Source organism: Parasteatoda tepidariorum, chromosome 1 (assembly GCF_043381705.1).
Source record: "Parasteatoda tepidariorum isolate YZ-2023 chromosome 1, CAS_Ptep_4.0, whole genome shotgun sequence".
NCBI classification, from domain to species: Eukaryota; Metazoa; Arthropoda; class Arachnida; order Araneae; family Theridiidae; genus Parasteatoda; species Parasteatoda tepidariorum.
In genome coordinates this window covers 25,224,708-25,250,243 of record NC_092204.1, presented here as the reverse complement: position 1 = coordinate 25,250,243, position 25,536 = coordinate 25,224,708, and the positions used below count along the sequence as shown (strand labels likewise).

The following is a 25,536-nucleotide window of genomic DNA, read 5'->3' as shown; positions in this document are numbered from 1 at the left end:
ATATATATATATATATATATAAGAAAACTAAAAGAAAAAGTTTCAATTCGCCATTATACTACTTATCGGGGTAATAAGGGGCGTGCTGCCACGAAGAGGTAAGTTTGTGTAGGGGGATCAGATGGTAGCCACAGGAGGCTAGTTATTCATATAATTCATTCTGAACTTTTGAAGATATAAATCGCTATAATTTTAGTTGTTCATGTAATTCGGAGTACTATTCTAAATTTAGCATATCTATTACTTTCAATTACATTTTCTAACCGATTTATACAATTGGGAAAATAGAAAATGTTTAAATAATAGTATTTTTCAATAGTAGTTTTTTTTTAATTATAGTATTTTTAAATGATAGTAATCTTCAGTAATAAATTTTTCTTTTCATTTTCTGAAAGATAGCTGTCGTATGAGGCACTATTATCAAAAGTTTGATAAGTACAAAAAAAAACCCATCAAGAGCGCGCAAGTTAAAATGAAAAGTTTAATCTCAATTTGAAGATAATGAGGGAAGAGGCCTCTTAAGAAGACGCTATACTGCAGGAGAAACTTTTCATGACAAATTCTCCTCTCAATTGTTATTTTAAAATTTAAAATTTTGAGTAAAGTCAATTCAAGTAAACCTAGAAGGCTGAAAAAATACCTCCTACTGCGTAATCTGGAGAAATCCTGTCATAATTTATCTGAATTTTGATGCTTTAAAAATAGGGTTTAAAACTGTATGTTAAAATATAGGCTAGAAGCATAAACTTAAAAGTATATAAATTTGATAAATACTGAGCTGTTTGTTTTGACACGGATATGAAAAAATTAAAGATTTGGAAGCTAATTTCTTTTTTTCATTCCTGCATGACTCAATTTGCAAATAACTTAACTAAAAATTTAAAACTATCTATTTTGTTAATGTAATTCGCGTTGCAAGTAGATATTTTGAAGAAATATAAGTAGTTGTTGGAAGTATGCGCTTAGAGTTCTTTAAAAACTCGAAAATTTATAAAAGTTTGCGTCAATTATTGTTTTGCGCCTTTTCCTAGAGAAAATACGTGAGGACAAATATTGAATTCAATGTAAGCTCAATTGAAGAAATATTTCAAAACAGGAAAAAAAACACGAAAAAATCTGACTTTTTATTATATCTAAAGTTTTTAGTCGTTATACTTCTCTGGTTTACTTTTCGGATATTTTTTGTTATTGTTTCTGGCAACTTTTGTTATACTTGTGGGCAATTTTTCAATATTTTTAACTATAGGAACCAAACTGTCTTTCCTCTAGTGCTTATACAGGACTTCCCAGTATTATTGGGACTAACTTTAAGGGAAAGTATTGGGCATCAAAACTCAAAATTGGCTTGCAATCCATGGTCAGAAACGTGAAGAGAAAGTATTATGACAGGTACCAGAAACAAAGGGACATGAGACTGAAATCATTTGAAATCATCCCTCGCTCAACTTAGATCACAGAATGAGATCATATGTATCTCAAAGATACTATATGCGCTGTGGTAATCCCATGCTAGCGATTCGGCCATGAATTGGCAGACTTGCTCCTGCATACCTCGAATTTGTTAGATATTGGCCGCAAAACGAATGATTCCTGCAACCAGGCCCATTTAGGAATCCACAGATGTCGCATACACAGCACTTTTTATTGCACCTTAAACATAGAAATCCATGTTTCTTAAGTCAGGAGAGCATGGTGGCTAGGGGACTGGTCCTCCACGTCTAATTCTTCTTGTGAACAACAACACCTAGGGATGAACGAAGACATTTCTGACCGTAAGTTGCTTCGCAAATCTGAATCTTTCAGATGTCCTTTATCTCTCTTAAAATTTGTTACAGAAATCCTGGGACACTCTGTATATCTATTATTATAATTTGTAAATGCTTTGTTTATTTTTTAAATCTTTTTTAAAAAATTTTAATCGCGTACATATTTACTAGCAATTACAAAAAGTGTACCTTGCGATACTTATGGACTTTCAACTTTCGATTTTTTTTTAAATTATAACAATAAGGTTATCATTTTAAGCGTCCACATTTCTAGTAAGCTTAGTACCTAGGACATTAGTTCGTAAAAAAATAAAGAACGAAAGAATTTTGATTATTGATACTTTCAGAGTTTATAACATTGAATTTGCATGGACTTCATTTGGCATTAATAACAATTAAAACTATTACTTTTAGTGTTATCTTTTCGCGAGTCCTTATGCATGGTGAACTTGGCACTTAGGATAGTAATTCGCAGGAAAAAAATTATTCATTTTTGATACTTGTAGCGTTTCTTTATGGTTCATACTTTTAAAAATAAGGCTGTAAATATTTCGTAATTGCGTTACAAAATATTTACAGTTTGTAACTGCGTTACGAAAATAATAGCAAGCAAAGTATAACTGCTTCATAATATATGACCAACCAATATCAAATATTAAAAAAGATTGAATTCTTTCCTTTTCGAAATGTATTAAGAAGCACTTTCAAAATGGATTAAAGCCGCTTATGGCGTTAATTGCTTTCCCTTAAAAATAAAAGCAGAAAATAAAGTTGAAACTGCATTCTTCTCTGGACAGCCAACTGCTTCAGAGCAGCGTTGCTAAGCAACCACACTGAATAGAAGTGTAGAAAATCAAAATTCCCGGAAATGAAAATTTTTGTAAAATTTGTGAAATGAAGTTTATAATCACAGTAAGAGAAACTGTAACTCAGCGATGAAACATTTGTTTTTAAATTTTTCCTCACATCGATTAAAGTATTTCCCTCAAATATTTTGTAATTAATGAAATTCCACAAATGTTTCCTCTAAATTCTTTTCAGAAAAGCAATTTCAACGTGGAAGAAGAAAAAAAATGGAAGTGTTATTCATATTTTTAAATAAACATTTTAAAAATCCTTAATGGAGAAAGATCATTTTAACAGGAAATGTTTTGCATAAGATATGTTACAAGATTTTTTTTAATGCAACTTCTGAAATTCTCGTTATTTTAAGTTGGAGACGTTGTAAAAATGCTGAGTTTTATGTCTTTTAATAAAATTTTATGGGTGTAACAAGGTTTAAGACTTTTATCAGTTTTTCCGCAACACTTATTTCACTGATATTTATGGCGCTGAGTGAAAATAACATACACTATGAAACTGTAAGTGCTTGTTGTTGGTTGTACTGTCTAACGCCATAATAATTAACTTTGGATCATACTTTCGTTACTCCTAAAAAAAGCAAAAGTAAGAAGAACGTACTTTCACTTGCACTTCAGCCCTTTTCAAATTTAGTACTTGTACTTATTTTTCTTCTTTTTTGAGAAAAATTTTGTTATTTGTATCGAGAATATCGAAAAAAAAGCGTTACTTTTTTTTGAAATTTCTTAAAAATTTTCCTTTTTAAAAAAGTTTATTTCTCGAAATTTTGAAATTTTTTTTTAAAATTTATAAAGTTATTATATATTCCTTACCAGCTAACTTCTTTTTCTAAACATTTTTTAAGGATTGTAATTTCCAGAAAGGGAGAGGGAGGCTAGTGGAAGGGAACGTGAAACCCTATGTATGAATATATTTTTTTCTTTATAAAAAAACATAATTTTGTTTTAAAAAATCAAAATGTACTGTAGTTATACTAATTCATTTGCTAATTATTTTACTCAGATGGTAATGCAAATTCCGGTTTTCAAAATTATAGTTCTTATTAACCCACTAGTAAAAAATACAAAATTGAAAAGAAAAATTTAAGAGAAAAAATGGTTTTTATGCCATTTACTGAGGTATCAAGATAAAATTGCCAAATTTTTCCACATTTAACAAATTTTATCCCATATATATGAAACCATATTTAATTGTTAATTTTACCAAAATCACTTGGGTAAAAATTACAGAGCTTTTTGGTGCCTCCATAGAACAAGAAACACGGTAAATTTTACCTTATTCTGGTAGTTTAGACCACAATTCTTTTCTCACTGTAAGTACTGATAAAGATATTTGAATCAAAGATTTATGATTTTGCATTAAAATTTTAAATTTTTTTATCCTTACGACTTCAGAGCATCAGAGCCTATTTTTATTTTCTAAATGTCATCTAAAAATACTAATGTTGATAATAAGTAACATTAATAATTTTGTACTCAAATAATATTGATAATAAGTAAGAAATTGAAATTTTTTTTATTTATTTAAAAGCTAAATTAATGGAGAACAGAAATTGTACTTATTCACATATGAGAACCGTATAAATTTGCCATATTGTTAAAGGCACCAATAATGGTTAATTAAATTTGGTAATGGATGCAAATTGAAACAAAAAAGCTTTATATTAAAAAGCTAAATTAATGATGAACACAAATAGTTCTTATTAGTGTATGAGAATTGTATAAAGTTGTCACATTTTCACTGGTGCCAGTGATGCTTAAGTAATTTAATAGGTTTTTTTAATAAAAAGATAAATTAATAGAGAACAAAAATGGTATCTCGCATATGCAAACCGTATAAGATTGCTAGTTTTATTGACTTCAATAATGCTTAATAAATTTTGGTGATAGGTACTATTGTTAATATAATAAGTACAGGCTTTAGTAAGTACTAAATATACTAATTCTGGTTCCAAGATGCCAACTATAAGTGCTGTTGAAGTAGGTTCTTATGGCCTTTCGAAAAGTTTAAATACCGGAAATAATTAATGAAATGGTAATTTGGGTGGACTGTATTTGAGGGTGCCCCTTGATTCTTGCCAAGTTGGGATTGTAGTTGATCGCCAATACGATGCTGGGCGATGTTGAAACCCAATCGTGAATCTGATTGGTTTAGATTTTAGCGTTATTTTCAAATGTTGAACGGTATCAGGGATGGCGAACCAGTGGCACGCGTGCCACTTACGGCACGCGATACAATATTTTGGGCACGCCACTGATCACAAAATTTACTATGAAGCATATTAACAATTCAATTAAAATTCACAAAAAAAGAACAATTAATGCCAAGAAAGCAATTAATAACCACAAAAAAACAAGCGAACAATAAATAACTAGCAAAAAAAAATTAACTAACATCTTATAACCCTAATATAAGTTATTTGTCATCTAATCTGCAACAACAGAAGTCACACTGATGTTACTTTAAGTTGAGTTACGCGTATAACTGAAACATTGCAAAAGTTGAGAATTGCATTTTTTGTAGTAAATAAAAAGTTTTGAATTGATAAAATTTAGTATTATTATTTACCCAATAATCACGAAGTCAAAACTATTTGTCGGCACGTCTATGACTTCATTGCAATATATTTTAGAAAAAATGGCACGTTGGTGCATGAAGGTTCGCCACCCCTGGTATATGTAATTTCAAAGGTCCGTTCGTTCTACGTTGGATACCGGCTGGTAAGATTACTTTTGCTTCTGGTCAATAAGATCGAAGGTATGTGGGCAGTCATAAAAAGGGACTTTAGAAAAAAATTTCATCGCCAGTCCGGTACCACAGACGCCATTTTCGATTCGTATTTCGCCGAATTTATGTGGCGATGGAGGCACACAGATTCTATTCATGATAAGTTTAGACAGTATCTTACTGCTATTAGAGAATTCGGTGCATCACCTAAATCTGAGGATATTCAAGCTTAACGAAGAAGTGAGTTGTTTTTTTCCTTTTCTTTCTGTGCTTACTCCATTAATTTTTGTTTCGACTCAAAATGCATTTCATTGAGTTTATTAATTTTGCTCATATCGGGTTCATTGCAATTTTATAAAGTTTTGGCTGATGTTTTGTTGAAATTTTTCAATGCTTAATTGAAATATCATTATATTTTGTCAGCCATTCTTGTTATCACACTGTTCCGCCCAAACTGGAATGGCGCCAAACATAAGTCGCCAATTTCGCCAAGGGGTACCCTCAAAAATATTTTTACCGGTAATTTTTAAATATCAACTACGGTTGACCTCGATAATTATGTCAAATTACACTGAATACAGTTAATCTTTTCTTTTCTTTTTTTTTCTTTTTTTTTATTTTTTTTATTTTTGATGGATGAATTTCTAAAAACATGTCTTGTTTAATCTAATAATAATAAAATTAAAAAAATGGAATTGCTTCCACTGAATTATTTGTGTTAGTATGAGTTTCAGTTTTGCACATGATATCGTAGATCGGTATGATGCATAATCAAAACTGATTAATGGATTATTCACCTTTCTTAACAAACTGTGCGAAGATCGGATATTCATCGAGTTGAAAATAATATAGTATCATTACATATAGAAATAATTTTAACAAATCTTTTTCAAAGTTAACATTTTACGATCAATAACTGAGATTTATATTTTTAAAAATTTTTTTTTAATCATAAGTTTCGCTTTTATGATATCTTATCTATTGCACAATAATGAGTTTTACGCTGAGTTTCTATTTGTTTACTTTTCTAAAAATTGTATTTGTGTTTTATATGAAACAATGATTTTTATTTGGTATTCATAACTTAAACAATACATATAAATTATTGCAGCTTTGAATTTATTTGCAGTCTTTCGAGAACTTGGAAAATCTAGCAATGAAAAATCACCCGGCATTTCCGGTAAAAGCTCGTATTCTTAAAAATCGTATCTGTCATAATTCTTTCTTGGATCTCTTGCGCGTATCACTTTCCTCTGCAAAACACTTGGGCCAAAGCCAGAGTTGGGGTGAGGAAAACTTTATGTTTTAGAAGAAAACGCAATGAGAAGGGATTTGTTCTCCGGTTTTCCATTCCACTCCCTATTTTTTCCCGACTCCAGGATTTGGGAAAAAGTGAATTGAACCATGAAAAAAGTAAAATCACTTAAGACTTGGCATTTTTATTACAGTGAGATGACATATGACTTTTTTTCGTCGTAATGAATTTGAAGCTATGATGAGTTACAGTTTACTATTTGTTCTTTTTTCTTCATTTCTTTCTAGAATGTTTCTAAAGTTGTTCGTTGAATGACAGTAAAAACAATAGTTATGTTTGACTTGTTCATTTTTTCACAAAAGAGCAATTGAATTTATTACATTTAATCCGAATAGCAGGTCACGAGAGGAATTATTTATCCACAATCTATTTGCTCTTGCTTTTCTTCTAGTCTTGCTCTATTAAGAGAACAATCATTCATCAAGGAATGTACAATGCCTTTTGTGGTTTAGTCGATATTTTTCGAGAGATATTAGTTTATTAAACAATAGAAGTAAGTTTATAATACAATAGAAGTTAGTTTATTAAACAAAGGGTCAATATTTATTTAAAGGTTAAGTTTTATTAACTCTCAACAACACAGAAGATATAAGCAAATGTAAATTCTTCAATATTTTAAAAAGTGGGAAAATAATTTATAAATAATACTTAAAAAATAATTTTTGACCTCGTTAAAATTCGAATTTTTTGAACTGAAACTTTTTTGATTTCTCTTTGTTCTAATTAACAAATGAGCTAGCTATGTATAAAAGTAATAGAAGAGTAAATGCTTTTATGGATAATTTTTTATAGAATTTTTTTATTTTTGTCCAAAAATAGAAACTGAATTTATTGCCTTTAATACAAATATCAGGTCACGAAATAAGTTATTTATCCGCAATCTATTTTAGCCCAGATCTTTATTTTTCTTCTAGTCTTGGTCTATTAAGCGAGCAATCACTCCTCAAGAAATATATTTTCTCGTTTAGGATTTAGTCTATAGTTTTTTGTATGGCATTAATTTATTGCTTACATTAAACCTAACTAAGTATTGTCTAAATAAAGACATTAATTTTTAGAATGCTCAAATTCAAGCATGCTTCATGCGGACATAAATTTGTTTAAATTCTGCGAGACTCTGAATAAAAGTTGGAAACTAATTATATTTACCTAATTTAAGACAGTTTAATCTTCGAAATTCAGTTATTTATACTTCAGAACACTTACAATTCTTTTTTAAGTTTCAAGTTTAAATCAAAAAATTATTTTATTAAGCATTATTAAAACAAATTAATATTTAAATATTTAAACATTTATAATTGATTAACATTTTCACTTGATTAATTCGTGATTCTTTGATGTTTTGCATAATAGCCGGAAATGAACTTTATTTATTTAAAATCGGTTTATTTTTGAATTTATTACTGTTCTTAATTTATTATCATTTGTAATTATTCGATACATATAAAAATTTACTTATGAAATTACTTCATTTTCCATATTTAAGACAAGTTAAACTTCAAACTTATAATTTATTTCTTCCCCAATTAATTAAATTTTTTCAATAGTTTAATCATAAGCTGGAAAATAATTATATTTGCCGCATCTAATATCATTAATCAGTAAATTTACAAGCTTTTACAATTTATTTACATCTGTATATTTTCGTTGCTTTGTAAGTTAGTTGAACGAATTATTTTATTTACCCTATTTGAAACAATTGTATTATGTAATTTATTATTATTTGTTATACCTCAGCTTAATAAAATGAAGTATTTTTCACTTAAAAATTACATTTATCTATAATCGAGTTTATCGATCGGGTTAATCACATCATATTTTAATAAAACAATACATTCTTAAAAGCAATTAGTTTTTTTTAAAATTTATGTCAATTACTAGTATTGAAAGAAATACTTTTATTCGAGAATTTTCTCTTTTTTCCTTTCTTTCTTCAAATGTGAATCATACGTTTACGTGCAAATGGTTTAATGTGCTTCTGCTTTATCTGATGGCATTACTAAATTAAAAAATGTCCCTAACCGCGAATGATTTCTCATTAAGAATTGCAGACAGAGGATCCTGATGGTAAAATATAATATACGTACATCACGCAAAATAAGAAATTGACCACCCAGAATAAATTTTGGCCTAATGATCTGATTTTCGCGTTTAGGACTCAATCTTAAAGGTTCTGGGGGGTGAACTCAAATATGCTAATAAATTAGTGCCGACAATATTTTAAGTTACGAAATCAGACACAAAAACGTACTTTCTCTGAAAAAACATACCTTTTATTCTACGGATTAGGATTTCTGATCCCCAAAATATAGGGGGTGGCTGACATTTGGGAAATTATGTCTCCACAGTTTGGTTAGGAGATTATTCCAAAGTTTGGACTGTTTAATTTTATTTTCTGCCTATTTTGCCACGTTTCAAGAATTTCTAAAGTGAATTGAAAAATATTTGCTCATAACTATAAAATTTCTTTGTCCAAAGATAACTCCATGAAAAATGAAGCTTTTAGCAAATATTTATTATTTTTTATTATTTTATTTAATAATGGTCGATAAAATTTGAAATTATAAATCTCTCAGTTTTTAATTCATTTTAAAGAATTTAATTTTTCATTTCAAAATAAAAAATTTGAACGAAATCGGCCGAATAGTTCCTGAGAAATCGAATTTTAAAGAAACCTTATTTTTAGAATTCGGTTTCTCAGGAACTATTCGGCCAATTTTGTTCAAATTTCTTATTTTGCCCTATAAGACTGGACTCCTTTAAATGAGGTAAAAAATTGTATATCTTATAATTCAAAAATTTTTGACCATAATTAAATGAAATAATAAAAAAATAAAAGATTTACTAAAAGCTATATTTTTCATTGAATTATTCTTAGATAAACTAATTTATTAGTTAGTTAAGTGCAAAAATGTTTCACTTCGCGTAAAAAGTTCTCGAGACATGGCGAAATACGCAGAAAATAAAATCAACATTATGGCGTCTAACCGCTCTCCTGACCTAAGTATGGGGACCGTATTTCCCAGATTGCGGCCACCCCTCATATTTCGGGGATCAGAAATCGGAATCCATCGAAAAAATGGTATGTTTATTCATATCGTCTGCACTAATTAATTAGCAAATCTGATGTCACCCCTCGAACCATTAAGATTGTGTACAAGAATAGGAAAACCCGATCATTAGATCAAAATTATTCAGGGTGCTCCGTTGTTCATTTTGCGCACTGTGCATTTAATATAATTTAGTAATTAGTGTTATTTAATACTTCTAATTAAGCATAATTTAGTAAATAGTATAATTTAGTACTTATTTAGTGTATCAATTAATACCTTAATAAACATATGCTTTTTGTTTGAAACATTCTTTAATTAAGAAGCTTAAATATTCCCCGAAAATAAAATTTTTCACGCAAGTGAATTAACTGCTTTTCTTTAAACGGTTCCCATTTTAACGATATTAAAGCACACAGTTAGTGGAAAGATGAAGTGCTTTTTATTTGCAGTAACTATAGTAAGTAGAAAACATTAGTTTATTCTTTTTTTTAGGCTTAAGAAACACATTAGCTTAATGGGTGCTCGAGACATGCTGATTTATGCGGCCATAACACTTCATGATTATGTTTAAATTGCAGTTGAATCGTTTTTTATTCCCTTTTACACCAGGACAAAGAGCCCTGGTTGAATAGTTTTGATGAAGGACAAGGAATATCTTAAAGATGAGAGTTTTTTTTTTTTAAATATGTGTATATTTATTTCAGATACTATCACGAATATGAGGGGGATTTTAAAGTGAGTTTAGTATATATTGCTTTCCAGAAATTAAAACTAAAATAAATTCACTTTACTACCATTAAAACATATTTTATCGTGAATGATCCAAGTCAAGAGAACGTCGACTTTCACCAATGAATGTCAACAATCACATAGTCGCTTTGGAGAATTTCCGAAATATATCCGGTATGATATTAATTTATCCGTTGATATTATTATATTTATTCGATATTTTAATATCTGCTGAGGATAGATGAGAAGAAACATCAGTGTTCAGAGTACCGGTAAAACGCATACTGGGAAGTGGCACTTGAAGAGGGCATACCGGGCAATTGTATATTGAGCAGTGGCACTTGATCTTAAAAATACATCAGTGTAAGGCAGATCGGGCTGTGGTACTTAACTAGACCTAGTATTTATTTAGGACATTTACCAAAGTGACTATGTGAATGTCAACATTCACCGGTGGAAGTCGACTACTACCAATTTCGGTCATTCACAATTATTAGAAGCATGAAATTATTTTGGTTTGTAGAAAGATGTACATATAATACGATGGAATAAAACTATTTACTATAGGACAGTTAGTGCAAGAATTTTTAAATGTTGAACTTACAGCAAAAAATACCATATGGTCCGCTCTGCATCCCTCAGAAACATAACTACGAAAGTGAAATTTGAAGTGCTAAAACAGACATTTTTATTTCTAAACATAATTTGAGTTTGTTTCGAAATTTATATTTGTTCGAAAGCTATTGCAGTATACAAAATTGCACGGCAATCTTTTGGGGTTGAGGAGTGTCATAGAACGGATGGAAGAGCCCATTAGCGTTAAATAAATCTTTTTTTAATATGTTAATTGATTATTAATTCATTTAAAATAAATAAAACCTATCCAACTGATTAATATCGGTGGTGCAAATTTATTTATGTTATATTTGTCTAATTTTTTGTAATAGATAAATCTAATAGTTTCTTTTGGTGTTATATTGGCTCGGTTAACATACGGAATTTCCCAAATCAGCCCTTATTTTCTGTAAATATATTTTTAAGACACTTATAGACAACTTTTGCAATAATTTATGTTAATGCCTGTTGCTAGAGAGAGTTATAAATTGACTCTAAAATTTTTACTGTGAATTGTATTTAAACTTAACTAGAATCAGAGCTATATATTTTTATTATGATCCCACCTTTAGAGAACAGATCATAATCCATTGTTGTTTAAATTTATAAGTACTTTGAAACATTAAATATTAGTTATGGATTTTTATCTATCAATATAAATAATTTTTGAAATTAACCTTTTTAAGTTAGTATAGTACGTTGCTCTTAGTTTATTCATTAATTAAAATTATCACTTTGAATTCGGAAAACCTTTTAGTAATATCTCTATTCCTAATGTATAGAATCTCTTTACAGAATGTTTGAGACGAAAATTTAATCAGACCTGTCAAAATATTACGATTTTCCGATGAATGTATTAGGCAGATGGTAATGATTCTCATGAAATGTTTCGTTGCAACTAATCAATTAACATTGAGGATAATAACATTGACAACCGGTTTTAAAACAGCTCTTTTCAATTCCGAATAGAAAATATTTTCTAGACGTTAATTTACGATATTTAACAAAAAAATAGCTCATATTATAAAAGAAAATGTTCATTCTTAGCGAAACATATTAAAATCAATTTATATGATTTATTTAATCAGGAAAAATGCGTACAGTGCGTGTCAAATCATTATGAAAATATAAATAAAAGACGCAAATTTTTTCCCTGTCTTATAATGTTAAAACTGTGCTTACTTTTTAAACTAAAAAGGGATCCAAACCAAAGAACCTTTTCTCTTATCGTGGTTAACAACGTGTATATGTAAAAAAAATTGCCATATGGAGGGTGGCGCAAGTAAAAGTGATTCGAAAAACAGAGTTCCAGATATAAAAGAACAAAGGAAAGGAAACAATTCGCTGACCTGCGTATAGCAGATGTTGAAAATGATCACCATTAATCTCTTCGACACTTTCGGGCCCTGGTCAGCAAAATATGAAAAGTAGATCGAAGTTGAGATTCTGGAATTACTACAATCTCATCAGGAATGTTCTTTTGCAGCTCTTGAAGACTATGAGGGTTGTTGCAAAACACCTTAGACTTGAAGGTTCATGGACGAGATTACGTGGTATAATGGTCTCTTGTGCCTGGCGTCGGCTGAATTTGCTTGGACTCTGGAACATTTTATGGTTAACAGCATTCACAATTTCTGTTGTTCGGACGCGTTTCAGAATGTTTTTTTTTTTTTTTTTTTTAGTTCAAAACAGATCGTGCCNTTTTTTTTTGCTTAGTTCAAAACAGATCGTGCCTGAAGCTATTTTGTGAATAATCGTTGCATTGCAATCTTTGCTGGTACTTTGACACCATTAAATTAATTATCAAGAAACTAATCACTCTCTTTCTACGGATTTGTTTTAGCGTAGCTTTCCCCAACTAACACTGCAGGTCTATGAGCACGATCGTCACTTGTGTACTGATCAACTCACCCTGACGCAGCCCGCACTAAGATCTGAGTCTGTTTCGATCGCGTGCTTTTGCGTATGCCAGGTATATTAAATGCATTCACGCCCAATCCCCTCACCCTGACGCAGCCCGCACTAAGATCTGAGTCTGTTTCGATCGTGTGCTTTTGCGTATGCCAGGTATATTAAATGCATTCACGCCCAATCCCTTCTACACTCGCCCGGGCCACGCTTATTTGGGCTTCCAAGTTTAAAAAACGGATTATAAATTTTAAACAAAATTTCTTAATATATTCATCATATAAACTGGTTCATAGACAATTGTATTGAATAAAAAACGTAGGCTAAATAATTCTCTAAAATTTGGTAAAAGGTGAACATTTTTGAGTTATGTTACCGTTCCATTCAATGAAAGAGGCTTAAGTTCTGTAAAAAATATGCCTCTATTGAAACTAAGTTCAATTACAAAGGCCTCTTTTTTCATTGTAAAAGAAATATTTCAGTTATTGAATAATAGGATCAGCTATCAATGACTACGATAGAAGAACTTATGGATACATTAACATTATAATCGCATACTATAGAGAAACAAGAATGAAAATTACATTGCTACGATGTAACTCAAAAATATTTATTTTCTATGCTATGACGAAACATTTAGAAACTTTAATATTGTATACTGAAACGAAACTTTCAGTCACTTTAACATTCACACTAAAGGGATCCTAAAATTTTATGCAATGGAAAAGCATTTCATTTGTTGTAGTCATGACTACTCAATCATATATGTGCGTTTTAAAATTTAAATTTATTTCAAATAAAATGATTAAATCTATAAAATGATTACTTTTAATATTAATATTCTTCGTTTATTCACGTGTTTTGTATGAATAAAAAGAGTTTTAAATTTTTTTTGTTTCAATGATTGAATTTTCTTATATTTTTTACATTGACAAGGAGGCTTCATCTTCTATTTACTCTACTCAACTATTCACTCGGGACTTCTTTTTATTCGTCATCATTTCTTTTTCTTACAAGTCTTTTTATCTTTAAAAAAAAGCATGATTTTTTAAAAATAAAATATATAATCATTTGTTAATATGTTATTCAAAATAAAATGAATCATTTCATGGATTTTAAAAATATTCAACTGCATTTGGAAAAAATATTTAATGTTAGGAACAAAGATTGATCATGATGAAATTAATAAACAAATGTGGCTCTTTCAGTACATACAATTCTAACTCTGTGCTTGCATTTCTGTGGCGGCCTGCAGAGCGGCCAGCATAGTATTTTTACAAGAAATCGAAATTTAATAATTTCATTATAAATTACTATATCTTAAATTTCTTACTCCATTGAATTTTCGGTAAATGTTTCTACACACCTACGTAATATAAAGTTTCTAAGCCTTGCAGATTTTGCACAACAAGAAAAATGTAGCGTTAATTTGAACACCCGAATCAATGGCGACCCTTGCTATATTTTAGCAAAGAAACAAATTTTGTAAAATGTAATTAAGATTGTTTTAATAAGCGGAAGAAAAAGCAAATAATGACTTTTTCTTTAGTTCCTTAAAACATTTGCCACATAAATGCATGGTAAAATCAATTTCTAAACGCATCCCGTACAATAATTTAAATCTCATACAAATAACGACCATTTTAGGACTTTTAATCTAAAAAATTAAGAGTACCTGTTCATAAACCTTTGTTTATCTGCATTTAACTGTGTTATGTTTGTTGAACAGAGTCTTCACCGGGAGATTTCGGTTACGTGACTTCCAGTCCAAGGATCAGGCAATACAATAATGGATCTCTTGTTTTGTGGGATGTTGAGTTGTCTGACAAAGGATTTTATTTATGTCAAGCAAATAACGGAATCGGAGCTGCTCTGAGCAAAGTCATTTTTCTAAATATTCAAGGTGAGTTATAATTTAGTAAACTTACATTAAAACGAAATTTTTTCTAGTCCATTGCTTTGTGATAAGAGAATTTTAGTAGTGATTTAGTTTTACTGATTATAATAATAATAATCTCTGACAGAGTTGAACTAGAGCAGTAACTTAACTCATGCATATAAGGCTATCTCATTACACTATAATGGACAGTCAGAAAAGTAATAATGCTTATCCAAGTCAAATGTTGATAGTTTTCCATTGATGGACCAACATAATTTTTATGGTAACTATCAATAATCCCATCATGAAAAATTTTATATTTTGTAGGTAACTAACATAAGTAACCATCACCACAATGTAGGAATTTGGACAGATTTATGATAGTCCAACATAAGAGTACCAACTTGTTGTGATGGTTTGTACATGCTGAACCATTGGAAATTTTCATCATAGTTTCTTAGAAATCAAATGTTGAAATGATCATGAACGATCATCACCCTGAAGTAGGAATTCGGATTGATTAATGATGGTCCAACATTAAAAACCTAAATTGTTTTAATGGTATATTCCTGGGAACCAACAAGAATTCCAATCAAACCATCATGGAAATGTACAGTTGGAACCATCATGGATTATCATTGATTGTTGATCCATGAGAATCAAACTTCTCTTGATGGTTAACCATCATACTACTAGAGTACAATCATGGAATGATGCAAGTTTGCTGGCATGTCAAAAACCATGAACGCATAATGAGAAATGTTGAATGATGGTGACCATCATCAATCGCACTGAAACCAACATAAACCATCAAACTTTTTTGATGGGACTATCAAGAATTGTGACTTCAGTATGCTTGGTTGGTAACACTTTCTATGCAAACAATGAGCTAAATTGTCTGCTACACTTTGTTCTTTAATTCAGGTTGAATTGGGACTGTAAAGCCAACTTGTAAACTGCGATAATTGTTTCAAAATTTAAAATATGATCTATCACGATTAAAAATTACTAGTGTCTCTTCACTTGGATATAAAAAACTGAAGATAATTCCTATCAAAACTATTCATATTTTATTAAGGATATTTTTAATATTCGCTTATGCATCTCTATTTCTGTACTAATGTTTTTAGATAAAACGAAAAATTACTCATATATTTTTTATGTTTAAACTTTTACTAATGTAATATTTACTTTTCGAATATATATGTTGCGAGTGTATGACCGAAATCACGCGAATATCGACTTTTACCGGTGAATGTGAACAATCACTTAGTCATTTTGGTGAATGCCCCAAATATTTGTTACATCTGATTTGATATTAATTTATTCTTTGATAATATTACTTTTATACGATAGTTTAATATCTTCTGAGGATAGATTAGGATAAACATCAGTGGCCGGAGTACCGATAAAATGCAAACTGGCAGTCGAGCTTGACCTTTAAGAAACATTGATGTGGGCATACCGAGCAGTGGTACTGAACCTTAGTATATGTTTCGGAAATTTACCAAAGCGACAATGTGATTGTTAACATTCACCGGTGGAAAGTCAACAACCGCCCATTTCTGTCATTCACAGTAACATATATATTATGCATTTTTTCTATAAATCTAAACACGCTTCAACATATATTATAACAATGTATTGAAACTTAATTTTTAAACATTACTTACTCATTTCCTGACTCAAATGAAGTACTTATTGTTGGAATTAGTTTAACTCTAGATTATGTATGCTATAAAAACAAGTTTAATTGCTTAGTAAATAGTTTTAATGCTTTTAATTCTTATAATTAGTTCCTCCTAAATTTGAAGAGACGTACCAGAGTCGTGCAATTAAAGAGGGTGACAATACAAGCCTGAAATGCACAGCACAGGGCAACACTCCAATTGTGATCACTTGGCAAAAGAACAAGACTCCCATACCTGTGACTGTGAAGTCAAGGTGATTATAGCTCATTAATTGCAATCTCTGAAAAATCGTTTGATGTCATCTATCAGTAATTTAAACCATAATATTGTATAAATGGGCTGAAACCTTAATAAAGTGTGTTTAACTGAATCACTTTTATTCGGACCATAATATCACATGATAGAATTAAGAGTCCCCATTTGCCAGTAAAATGATATTCCAGTGAAATCTACAGAAAAGACCACCTCTATATAACGACCATTTTCGACCACTTTTGAGACGGAATTGTTTGTACGGAATTGTTTCCATAGACTTTGTGTTGAAGAAAACCTTTAAGAGAGACTATTAAAAAATCCCCCAGCAACCGGGCAAACATCTGCGCCAAATACGGAAATGGTCAACGATGAACCTCCATCAACGGCCATTTTATTGTGGAACGGAGAGTGGTCTCTCCTGAGAGGTCTCACTGTAATTACTCCTACGGAGAATTATATACTCTATGTATGGCAGCTATATGGCACCCACTTCATGCATAACACAAATGTCACAAACGGCTTTTGCCAGCTTCGAACCTTACTTAATATTAAAAAGGGACCTATTCTTCACAACTTGACATTATATTTTAAGATCTAAAAATTAACATAAATTAACTCGAATCGAAAAATATAACATAGATTTCGACGGAAAAAAGTCCTTTTATAAATAATTTAAAATATTATGCTAAAAATATTAAAGGACACGCGAATTGTTAAAATTTTGACAATTCCATATTCCCCATTTCTTTGTTGCTGGCTCTTTATCTGTATAAATTGATTCTAAAATAATACCTCATTAAACATATTTTTTAATTACTGTCTTACAATTATTAAGACTTAAATAAGTTTGAATAATTTTTCAAGCAATATTTTTATTTAGAATATTATCATGTCAACTAACATGGTAATTATTTAAAATTGTTACGAAATTTTTAATTTTTTTTGTATATATATATATATATATATATATATATACTATATTTAACCAATATTTGCTGCAGACTAAAATCTATATATTATTCCTCTCCCATGGCTACAAAGATAGTTCTTATTTCTTTTTCGAAGTTGGTTGCAAAAAATTGAAATATCAAGCGTGTGAGCTATTGTAAGCATGAAAGCGTAAATTCATATTTACATTTTCTGAGCGAAGAATCCTTTCTCGCGTGGCTAACGAAAAGCTGAAAGAAACTGAGATATAATTTGGAAAGAATCTGAAGGTTGAAAGCGAATAATTCAGATCAATAAAAAAGTTCTTTAGATTATGTTTTATTAATACTTATCCAGGTTCAATAATAATAGGTTTATTTACTGTCATTTTTTGAAAAAATGATTATTAGTGCTTAAATTGCCAGAATTTCGTTAAAAGAAAATTTTTTAAAGCATAATTATTGCATTCTATTGCATGTCATTATTTTTAGTTAAAAGGAACAAAACCCTTTGTTATAACATTTTCGAGTTTCTTATTTTTGGATTCAATTATTGTCTTATTTGCTTCCAATTATTTTTAATTTAGCATTTTCGAAAGCGATGTAACAACCATTAATTATTTCAAAAATATCATTCAAATATTTATTTCCCGGTATTACTTCTTTTTATCTCCCTTTTCAGATATTCTTTTCGAGAAATAACAGACGATAATCGAGTGACTTCTGAATTGGTGATCGTTTCATCTTCAAGAGAAGAGAGTGGAATGTACGCATGCGCAGCTGTTAATGAATTTGGCTATGATGAATCTACATTTCAGTTGGTAGTCCAAAGTATGTCTGCTTTTCTCTAAATGAAGTCATTATCTCACTTTCAGGAATAGCCTTGGGGCCTCAGGCAGATCTTTCGATAAATTCTTTGCATGGATGATCATAGACAATCTTAATTTCCATCTATATTACACTTTCCTAAAGTTTCTAGTTGAACTTAAAATCTGAAGCATATAGTTGTGAAATTTTTTAAAACTTGTATGTTTCTAAATTATTTTCGATTTCAATAAAATGTAGGGTAAGATGAAGTGCAATGAAATAAAATACGCTATTTTTATTCGTTCATGCAATTTTGCATGCGCAAAAGTACAATTAATGTACAATGTGTAAAAAAATCCCATCTTGAATAACTTTTGATCTGAGAATCGGATTTTCAGTTAACCAGTAGTAATAAGTATAAGTATAAAGCTCTATATTTAATTTTCATTTTTTTAAAGATGTTCTGCTGCTTAATGAGGCGTTTTAATTAAAATATTTAACTATAATGACTTAAATATAGTTTCTGCAAAGCGATAATTTAATATTGAAATTTTTAATTTTTTAATATTTAGAAATTAATTATTATAAAATGTCGAATGATGTTTCGGGCAACTTCCAAGTTAGCATAATCTTGAACTTAAAAATAAATTTGTATTGTTTTTTGCAAATAGGTGTACCAGACCCACCGACCAATTTGACTGTCTCAAATGTCACAAGTAGAACAGCAACTATCCGGTGGGATGTCCCTTTTAACGGTAACAGCCACATAACAGGCAGCAGTGTACAGTACAAGATGGCGGAGGGTAAGATATTTCTTATACGTCATTCTCCATTAACCAGTTCAGAAACTATGAAGGAGAAAGTAGAATGTCCCCAGGTTTGTATACTTACAAGTACGTATACTTACCAGTACGTATACGTATACTTACCAGTACGTATACGTATACTTACCAGTACGTATTCGTATACTTACCAGTACGTATACGTATACTTACCAGTACGTCTACGTATACTTACCAGTTTGTATACTTACCAGTACGAGATGTAATACGAGGCTACCAATTTCAGATTACGTTAATGTGATCATTAATCGCTAAAGTCAGAAAAGTTCTTTTTATATAAGACTCCATGGGCTGTGAAGTTGCGTGATCACGTGTCTGTGATTATGGTGATCATGATATGGGTTAAAATCATAATCAGATATGGGTTAAAAAGAATAATCTGAAAGAGCCCCCCCACCTTCCTTAGGGAAAACTCTCACCTCTATTGGTATGAACGTTAAACATGTTCCACTCCCCTAGAATTTAAGACAAATGAGCACTTCATTTTTTTAAAATTTAAATTTCTTCAATTTTAGTCAAAATGGCGACAATTTGAAATTAAACTATCAGCTTTTGGTGATCAACTTGGCCACCTTTATTTTTTTATAAATAAATATCTCAAGAAATATCGAATTTATTTTTTCACTTTTCATAAAATTTAATGAAAGTTTAATCAAAATTTAAACCCTGTTCTTACAGCTGTGCTTTGAAGGACAAGAAGTTTTTTTTTTCGTAAAAAAAATTTAAAAAGAGGATCTGAAAACTTAATAATATTACAAGTTTGCTAAAATGAGCTTATTTTTTTTAATTAGTATACATTATTCTTTTTTTTAAACTGAAAACGCCAATTCTGCTTATCTAAAAAGAATTAATCACTCATCACTTCCGTAATTAAGTTAGCGTGACTTTGGCAGTTACTTCCAAAGAAAAAAAAATCCACCATAAGTTCTAAATCGCGTGATTATGAAGACGATGATGAACAAATGCAATTAATAACTATACAAAGTAAGCATTTTGCTGTAACTCGTAATTATAGGGAAAAAAATTTCGAAAAAAAGGAGTTTTTATCTTCGAAATATCTAAACGACTTTATCTATAATCACTTTTGTTTCATTAAATATTTACTAACTTTTTTCTTTTTGATAAATTATTGTCAATTGCTAATAGATGTTTTATAAACTTTGTTTTAGTAGTAACCAGTTAAAAAAAACTTGAATGTCTTCTTTTAAAATATTTCACATATATTTTGATAGAAAAACCGTAGTATTGTTAGGATTGTTATAAATTTATGAAAAACAGAATTATATTCGTTTTCTGAGGAAATTGTTGCAAGAAAAAGAAATCTTGTGTTTTGATGCATGTCTAAATGCAATGAGAGAAAAATCATAGTTATTTTAATAAAACATGAATAAATGTAAGTATTTATCCATCCTTAAAATAATTTTTAAAAAGTAAGATAAAATATTTTCCTTTCTTTTAATGAAATATTTTTGCAACAAAATGTCAATTTCTTACTCGTGAAATATAGGATAGTCTAAATCATGTAATGACCGCAACCTTTTCGTCATTCATTAATCAGAAAGAAATAAAAGATAAGGTCCAGCTTTCCAGTATATGGTAAAAATTACCGAGTTTCTGGTACTAAGGAAACATAAAATATAGTAATTTTCACAGAAGCGCTTTGGTAATGATTTCTGTAAAATTAACAACATACGTTTTTTTAAACGTGAAAAAATTTAAGAATTAAGTTAAAATTTGGCAATTTTATCATGATACTTAAGAGCATGGCATTCAGTTAAATTTACTTCTCAGCTTTGTATTTTTCACTCACTGTGTGGTAATAAGAATTATAACTTTGAAAACTAGAATTTCCCTTAAACCGCTACCATAAAAACGTAAAAATGTCTAAATAAATGGTTTAAATACTGTATAGTTTGGTTTTATGAACAAGAATTTCTTTTTTTTTTACCATAAATGTTATTACTATACAGTACGGTAATTTTACCAGAACTTTTTATCCGTGTAGGTTATGATGACGCGATGTCCTAATATTCAATGATAAAAGTTGTTTTAATTATTAATTATATGAAATAAAAATTAAATTTTCATCAGTTGTGAATGTTTAGGATATCTAACATGAGAATCAATGGAATTAGAATTAAAATTTACCTACCGTTCATATCACTAATTCCACCTTTTGATTAAAGCCAAATTATATTTATTCGTTTACATTAAAAAAAAAAATGTTTACATATTTTTTTTAAAAAATACGTATACAAATAAGAATATATATTAAAAAGGTAATAAAATATCTTTTAAGTGTTGTCTTGTCATTTTCTCATCAGTTTAGCAAAACTGATAAAATGAGAAAAACCTCCTATTTAAAACAATGCTACATTAAAACTTTATATAATAAAATTCGAATGAAATTAGTCTAAAAATATTTTTTTATTTGAAAAAGTAGCAGGTGTTGAAAGTCTTCCATTAGGAGTTGGTATGTACAAGTGAGAGCAAAGCTCACCGATTATTCGAAAGATTCAAAGTGAATGCTGTAGTTGTTGTAGTTCATTTAACTCGCACTAGAGCTGCACAATGGGCTATTGGGAAACATCCCTGAGGATGATCCGAAAACATGCCTTCACAATTTTGATCCTTTTGATCCTTCCAATTTTCATCCCCACTTCGGTAGCCCGACGACCTGCACACGAAATCGAGCACTTTACGGTGGAACAGTTTAACGCGGACCGATACCGCACACTCTCGGTCCCTACGCAGACTGTTCCAAGTGGCCATCCACTCGCATACTAACCGCAGCCAGTGATGCTTGATTTCGGTGATCTGCTGAGAATCGTGTCTTAACGTGTCTGCGAGATCGATTCAAAGCGAAGGAAAAACGAAGAATCGAGGGAAAGTGAATATAAACGAAATGAATATAATATAAAGTGAATATTTAGCTGTATAGTAGAATAGAAATAATAAAAGAATCAAACAATGAGCAATTCAGACAATCGACCGAAAAATTTTTTCGATTCGATTTCGGCGATTTTCTGAAAATTCCTTGTGGTGTAACCACAAACTAATCTATATTATATAAAACGCTAATACGCACGTATGTATCAATAAAACCGATGATATTTCTTTTCTAGCGCTGGCAACAGTTTTCATTTTTAATTGATTGGATTCGGCGCGCAAGAGCACGTAGTGAGCATCATATGGCTAATCTATATTATATAAAGCGCTAATACGTTTTAATTGATAGGCTTCGGCACGCAAGAGCACGTAGTGAGTATCATATGTCTAATCGGGTGAATTCTCACCGAATTATCAAAAACATTCTCACAAAATTATCTTTATCGAAGCCGATGCTTTACATCCGGCGTTCAGTACTATTTCATATTGTTTCACAACACCTGGTTTTAGCCCTCTGGTGGGAAAGACTTTAAAACAAAACTTACAACAGTTACTTTTCTCAACAACTGAAATTTAGAATAGTGTGATTAAGAAATATATGCGAACAGTTTGCAATTTTAAATTAATATTGAAATGCACAGGTTTAGAATTTTCTACAGTGAAAAGTTTTCGGAACGTCAGTGTTGCCTAAAGTACACAAAAGCTAGACGTTAAGAACGTATCCAATGAGCGAGCANAAAATTAACAACATACGTTTTTTTAAACGTGAAAAAATTTAAGAATTAAGTTAAAATTTGGCAATTTTATCATGATACTTAAGAGCATGGCATTCAGTTAAATTTACTTCTCAGCTTTGTATTTTTCACTCACTGTGTGGTAATAAGAATTATAACTTTGAAAACTAGAATTTCCCTTAAACCGCTACCATAAAAACGTAAAAATGTCTAAATAAATGGTTTAAATACTGTATAGTTTGGTTTTATGAACAAGAATTTCTTTTTTTTTTACCATAAATGTTATTACTATACAGTACGGTAATTTTACCAGAACTTTTTATCCGTGTAGGTTATGATGACGCGATGTCCTAATATTCAATGATAAAAGTTGTTTTAATTATTAATTATATGAAATAAAAATTAAATTTTCATCAGTTGTGAATGTTTAGTGCTTCTAACATAATAATCAATGGAATTAGAATTCAAATTTACCTTCCGTTTATATTACTAAGTCCACCTTTTGAGTAAAGTCCAATTCTTTTTATTTGTTTACGTTAAAAAAAATTATGTTTACATATGTTTTTGAAAATACGTATGCAAAAAAGAATATATATTAAAACGGAAATAAAATATCTTTTAAGTGCTGTCTTGTCATTTTCTCATCAATTTAGCAAAACTGATAAAATGGGGAAAAATTAAAACACTGCATAAAGACTTAAAGTATTAAAATTCGAATCAAATTGGTCTAAAAATATAAAAGTTATTGCATATTATTTTATTTGATAAAGTGGCTTGTGTTGAAAGTCTTCTATTAGGAGTTGGTACGTACAAAGTGAGATTAAAGTGCACCGATTATGCCAGCATTTCAAAGCAATTGGTCTAGTTGTTGTAGTTCATTTACGTTGTTCTAGGGCAGCACAATGGTCTATTGGTGACGGTCTGGGAAACATCCCTGAGGATGATCCGAAGACATGTCGTCACAATTTTGATTCCCTGCAGAGGTGATGGCACTCCCACTTCGGTAGCCCGACGACCTGCACGCGAAGTCGAGCACTTTACGGTAGAACAGTTTAACGAGGACCGATATCGCACATCCTCGGTCCCTACGCAGACTGATCCAAGTGGCCACCCACCCGCACACTAACCGCAGCCAGTGATGCTTGACTTCGGTGATCTGCTGGGAACCATGTCTTAACGATCAGTCCACTGAGGGACCGATTCAAAACGAAAGAGAAACGAAAAATCGAGGGAAAGTGAATATAAACAAAATGAATATAATATAAAGTGAAAGTGAATATTTAGTGAACAGTAGAATAGAAATAATAAAAGAATCAAACAATGAGCAATTCAGAGAATTGACCAAACAATTATTTGGTCGATTTTCTGAAAAATTCCTTGCGGTGTAATTACAAACTAATAATTGAGTAAATAGTTTTATTTTGATTCATCATATAATTTTATTCTTCTGAACAATTCTATAGGAAATTAATGCAAATCATTTTTTTAACGACTAAATAATAATAAACTAAATAAACTAAAAAGAGTACATACGCCCACAGTACAGTTACTGAAAATAGTTATGTACAAAATTTAAGCGTTTTAAAAAACTGAGTTGTGCGTAATTAAAAAAAGAAGAAAAAGAAAACCGAAATCCTCTTGATTTGCATTGATGTGCTTATTTTTCGCAATGTTTACAATTTGTTTCATAAATTATTTACAGTACTTCAATTTAACAATAGTTTATTTCACGGTAAAGAGTGATTGAATCATGGAATTTACGAACATTCACTTTCATTGGATACTTTTTATATATAAAATATTTTCCAGCACTCTACAAAAGACAAATGATTAAAAAAACTGCATAAAGCAAGCAAAGAGGATTAATTCACAAATTCTTTTATTATTTCAGATAGCTGGAAGGGGCACACATCTCAACTCATAGTATCTGGATCAGATAGTGTGGCCGTTTTGAGAGCTTTACAGCCTGTCACAACATATCAACTCAGAATCATCGCTGAAAATTCCATTGGAAAAAGCAAACCAAGCAGCATTATCAATATAACAACGCAAGTCGAAGGTAGAAATAAACAAATAAGAATGTAGAATGTATATATTTACAAAGCGATAAGGAAAATATAATTAATTTGAAATAGAAAAGTAAATTGAAATCGAACAAAAGAAACATAGATGCAATACAGTACTTATTCATGATAGAGATTATAACAAAAACATAAGCGTGTATTTAACAAAAGCTGCTGTGTGTTTAACAAAATAAAAACGTTATTCGCGAATCGGAATACCATACTCTAAACTAGGTTTTACTATATTTTTACTATACTATATTTTTTTCACGAGAGTCTTATGTTATGAGTTAAAAACTAATATTTTGTTAAAATACAGAAAAATATTCACAACAGATTTAGTAATTTTACTGATGTAAGTAAAAATCTAAATCACTTACCAACTCTGAAGCCAGTAAGGGCATTCTATTAAAGTATACCCGCGTCAATATGATGCAATCTAAAATCATGCAAATCGGCAAATTTGCCACCTCGAT

General features: G+C 30.1%; 1 protein-coding gene across 3 annotated transcripts in view; it reads left to right on the top strand.

Moving 5' to 3' along the window:
- LOC107448201 (cell adhesion molecule Dscam1) overlaps positions 1-25,536 on the top strand; it is a 233,495-nt gene that overhangs the window by 139,447 nt on the left and 68,512 nt on the right. For all 3 annotated transcript variants that reach the window (XR_006225556.2, XM_071177674.1, XM_043045821.2), the window contains exons 12-16: positions 14,704-14,877; positions 16,650-16,797; positions 18,408-18,556; positions 19,204-19,335; positions 24,889-25,056. Coding sequence is in view for 2 of the 3 variants with exons in the window: in XM_071177674.1 (XP_071033775.1) it covers positions 14,704-14,877; positions 16,650-16,797; positions 18,408-18,556; positions 19,204-19,335; positions 24,889-25,056 (771 nt within the window). In the remaining variant the exon portion in view is untranslated. The remainder of the gene's footprint in view (positions 1-14,703; positions 14,878-16,649; positions 16,798-18,407; positions 18,557-19,203; positions 19,336-24,888; positions 25,057-25,536) is intronic.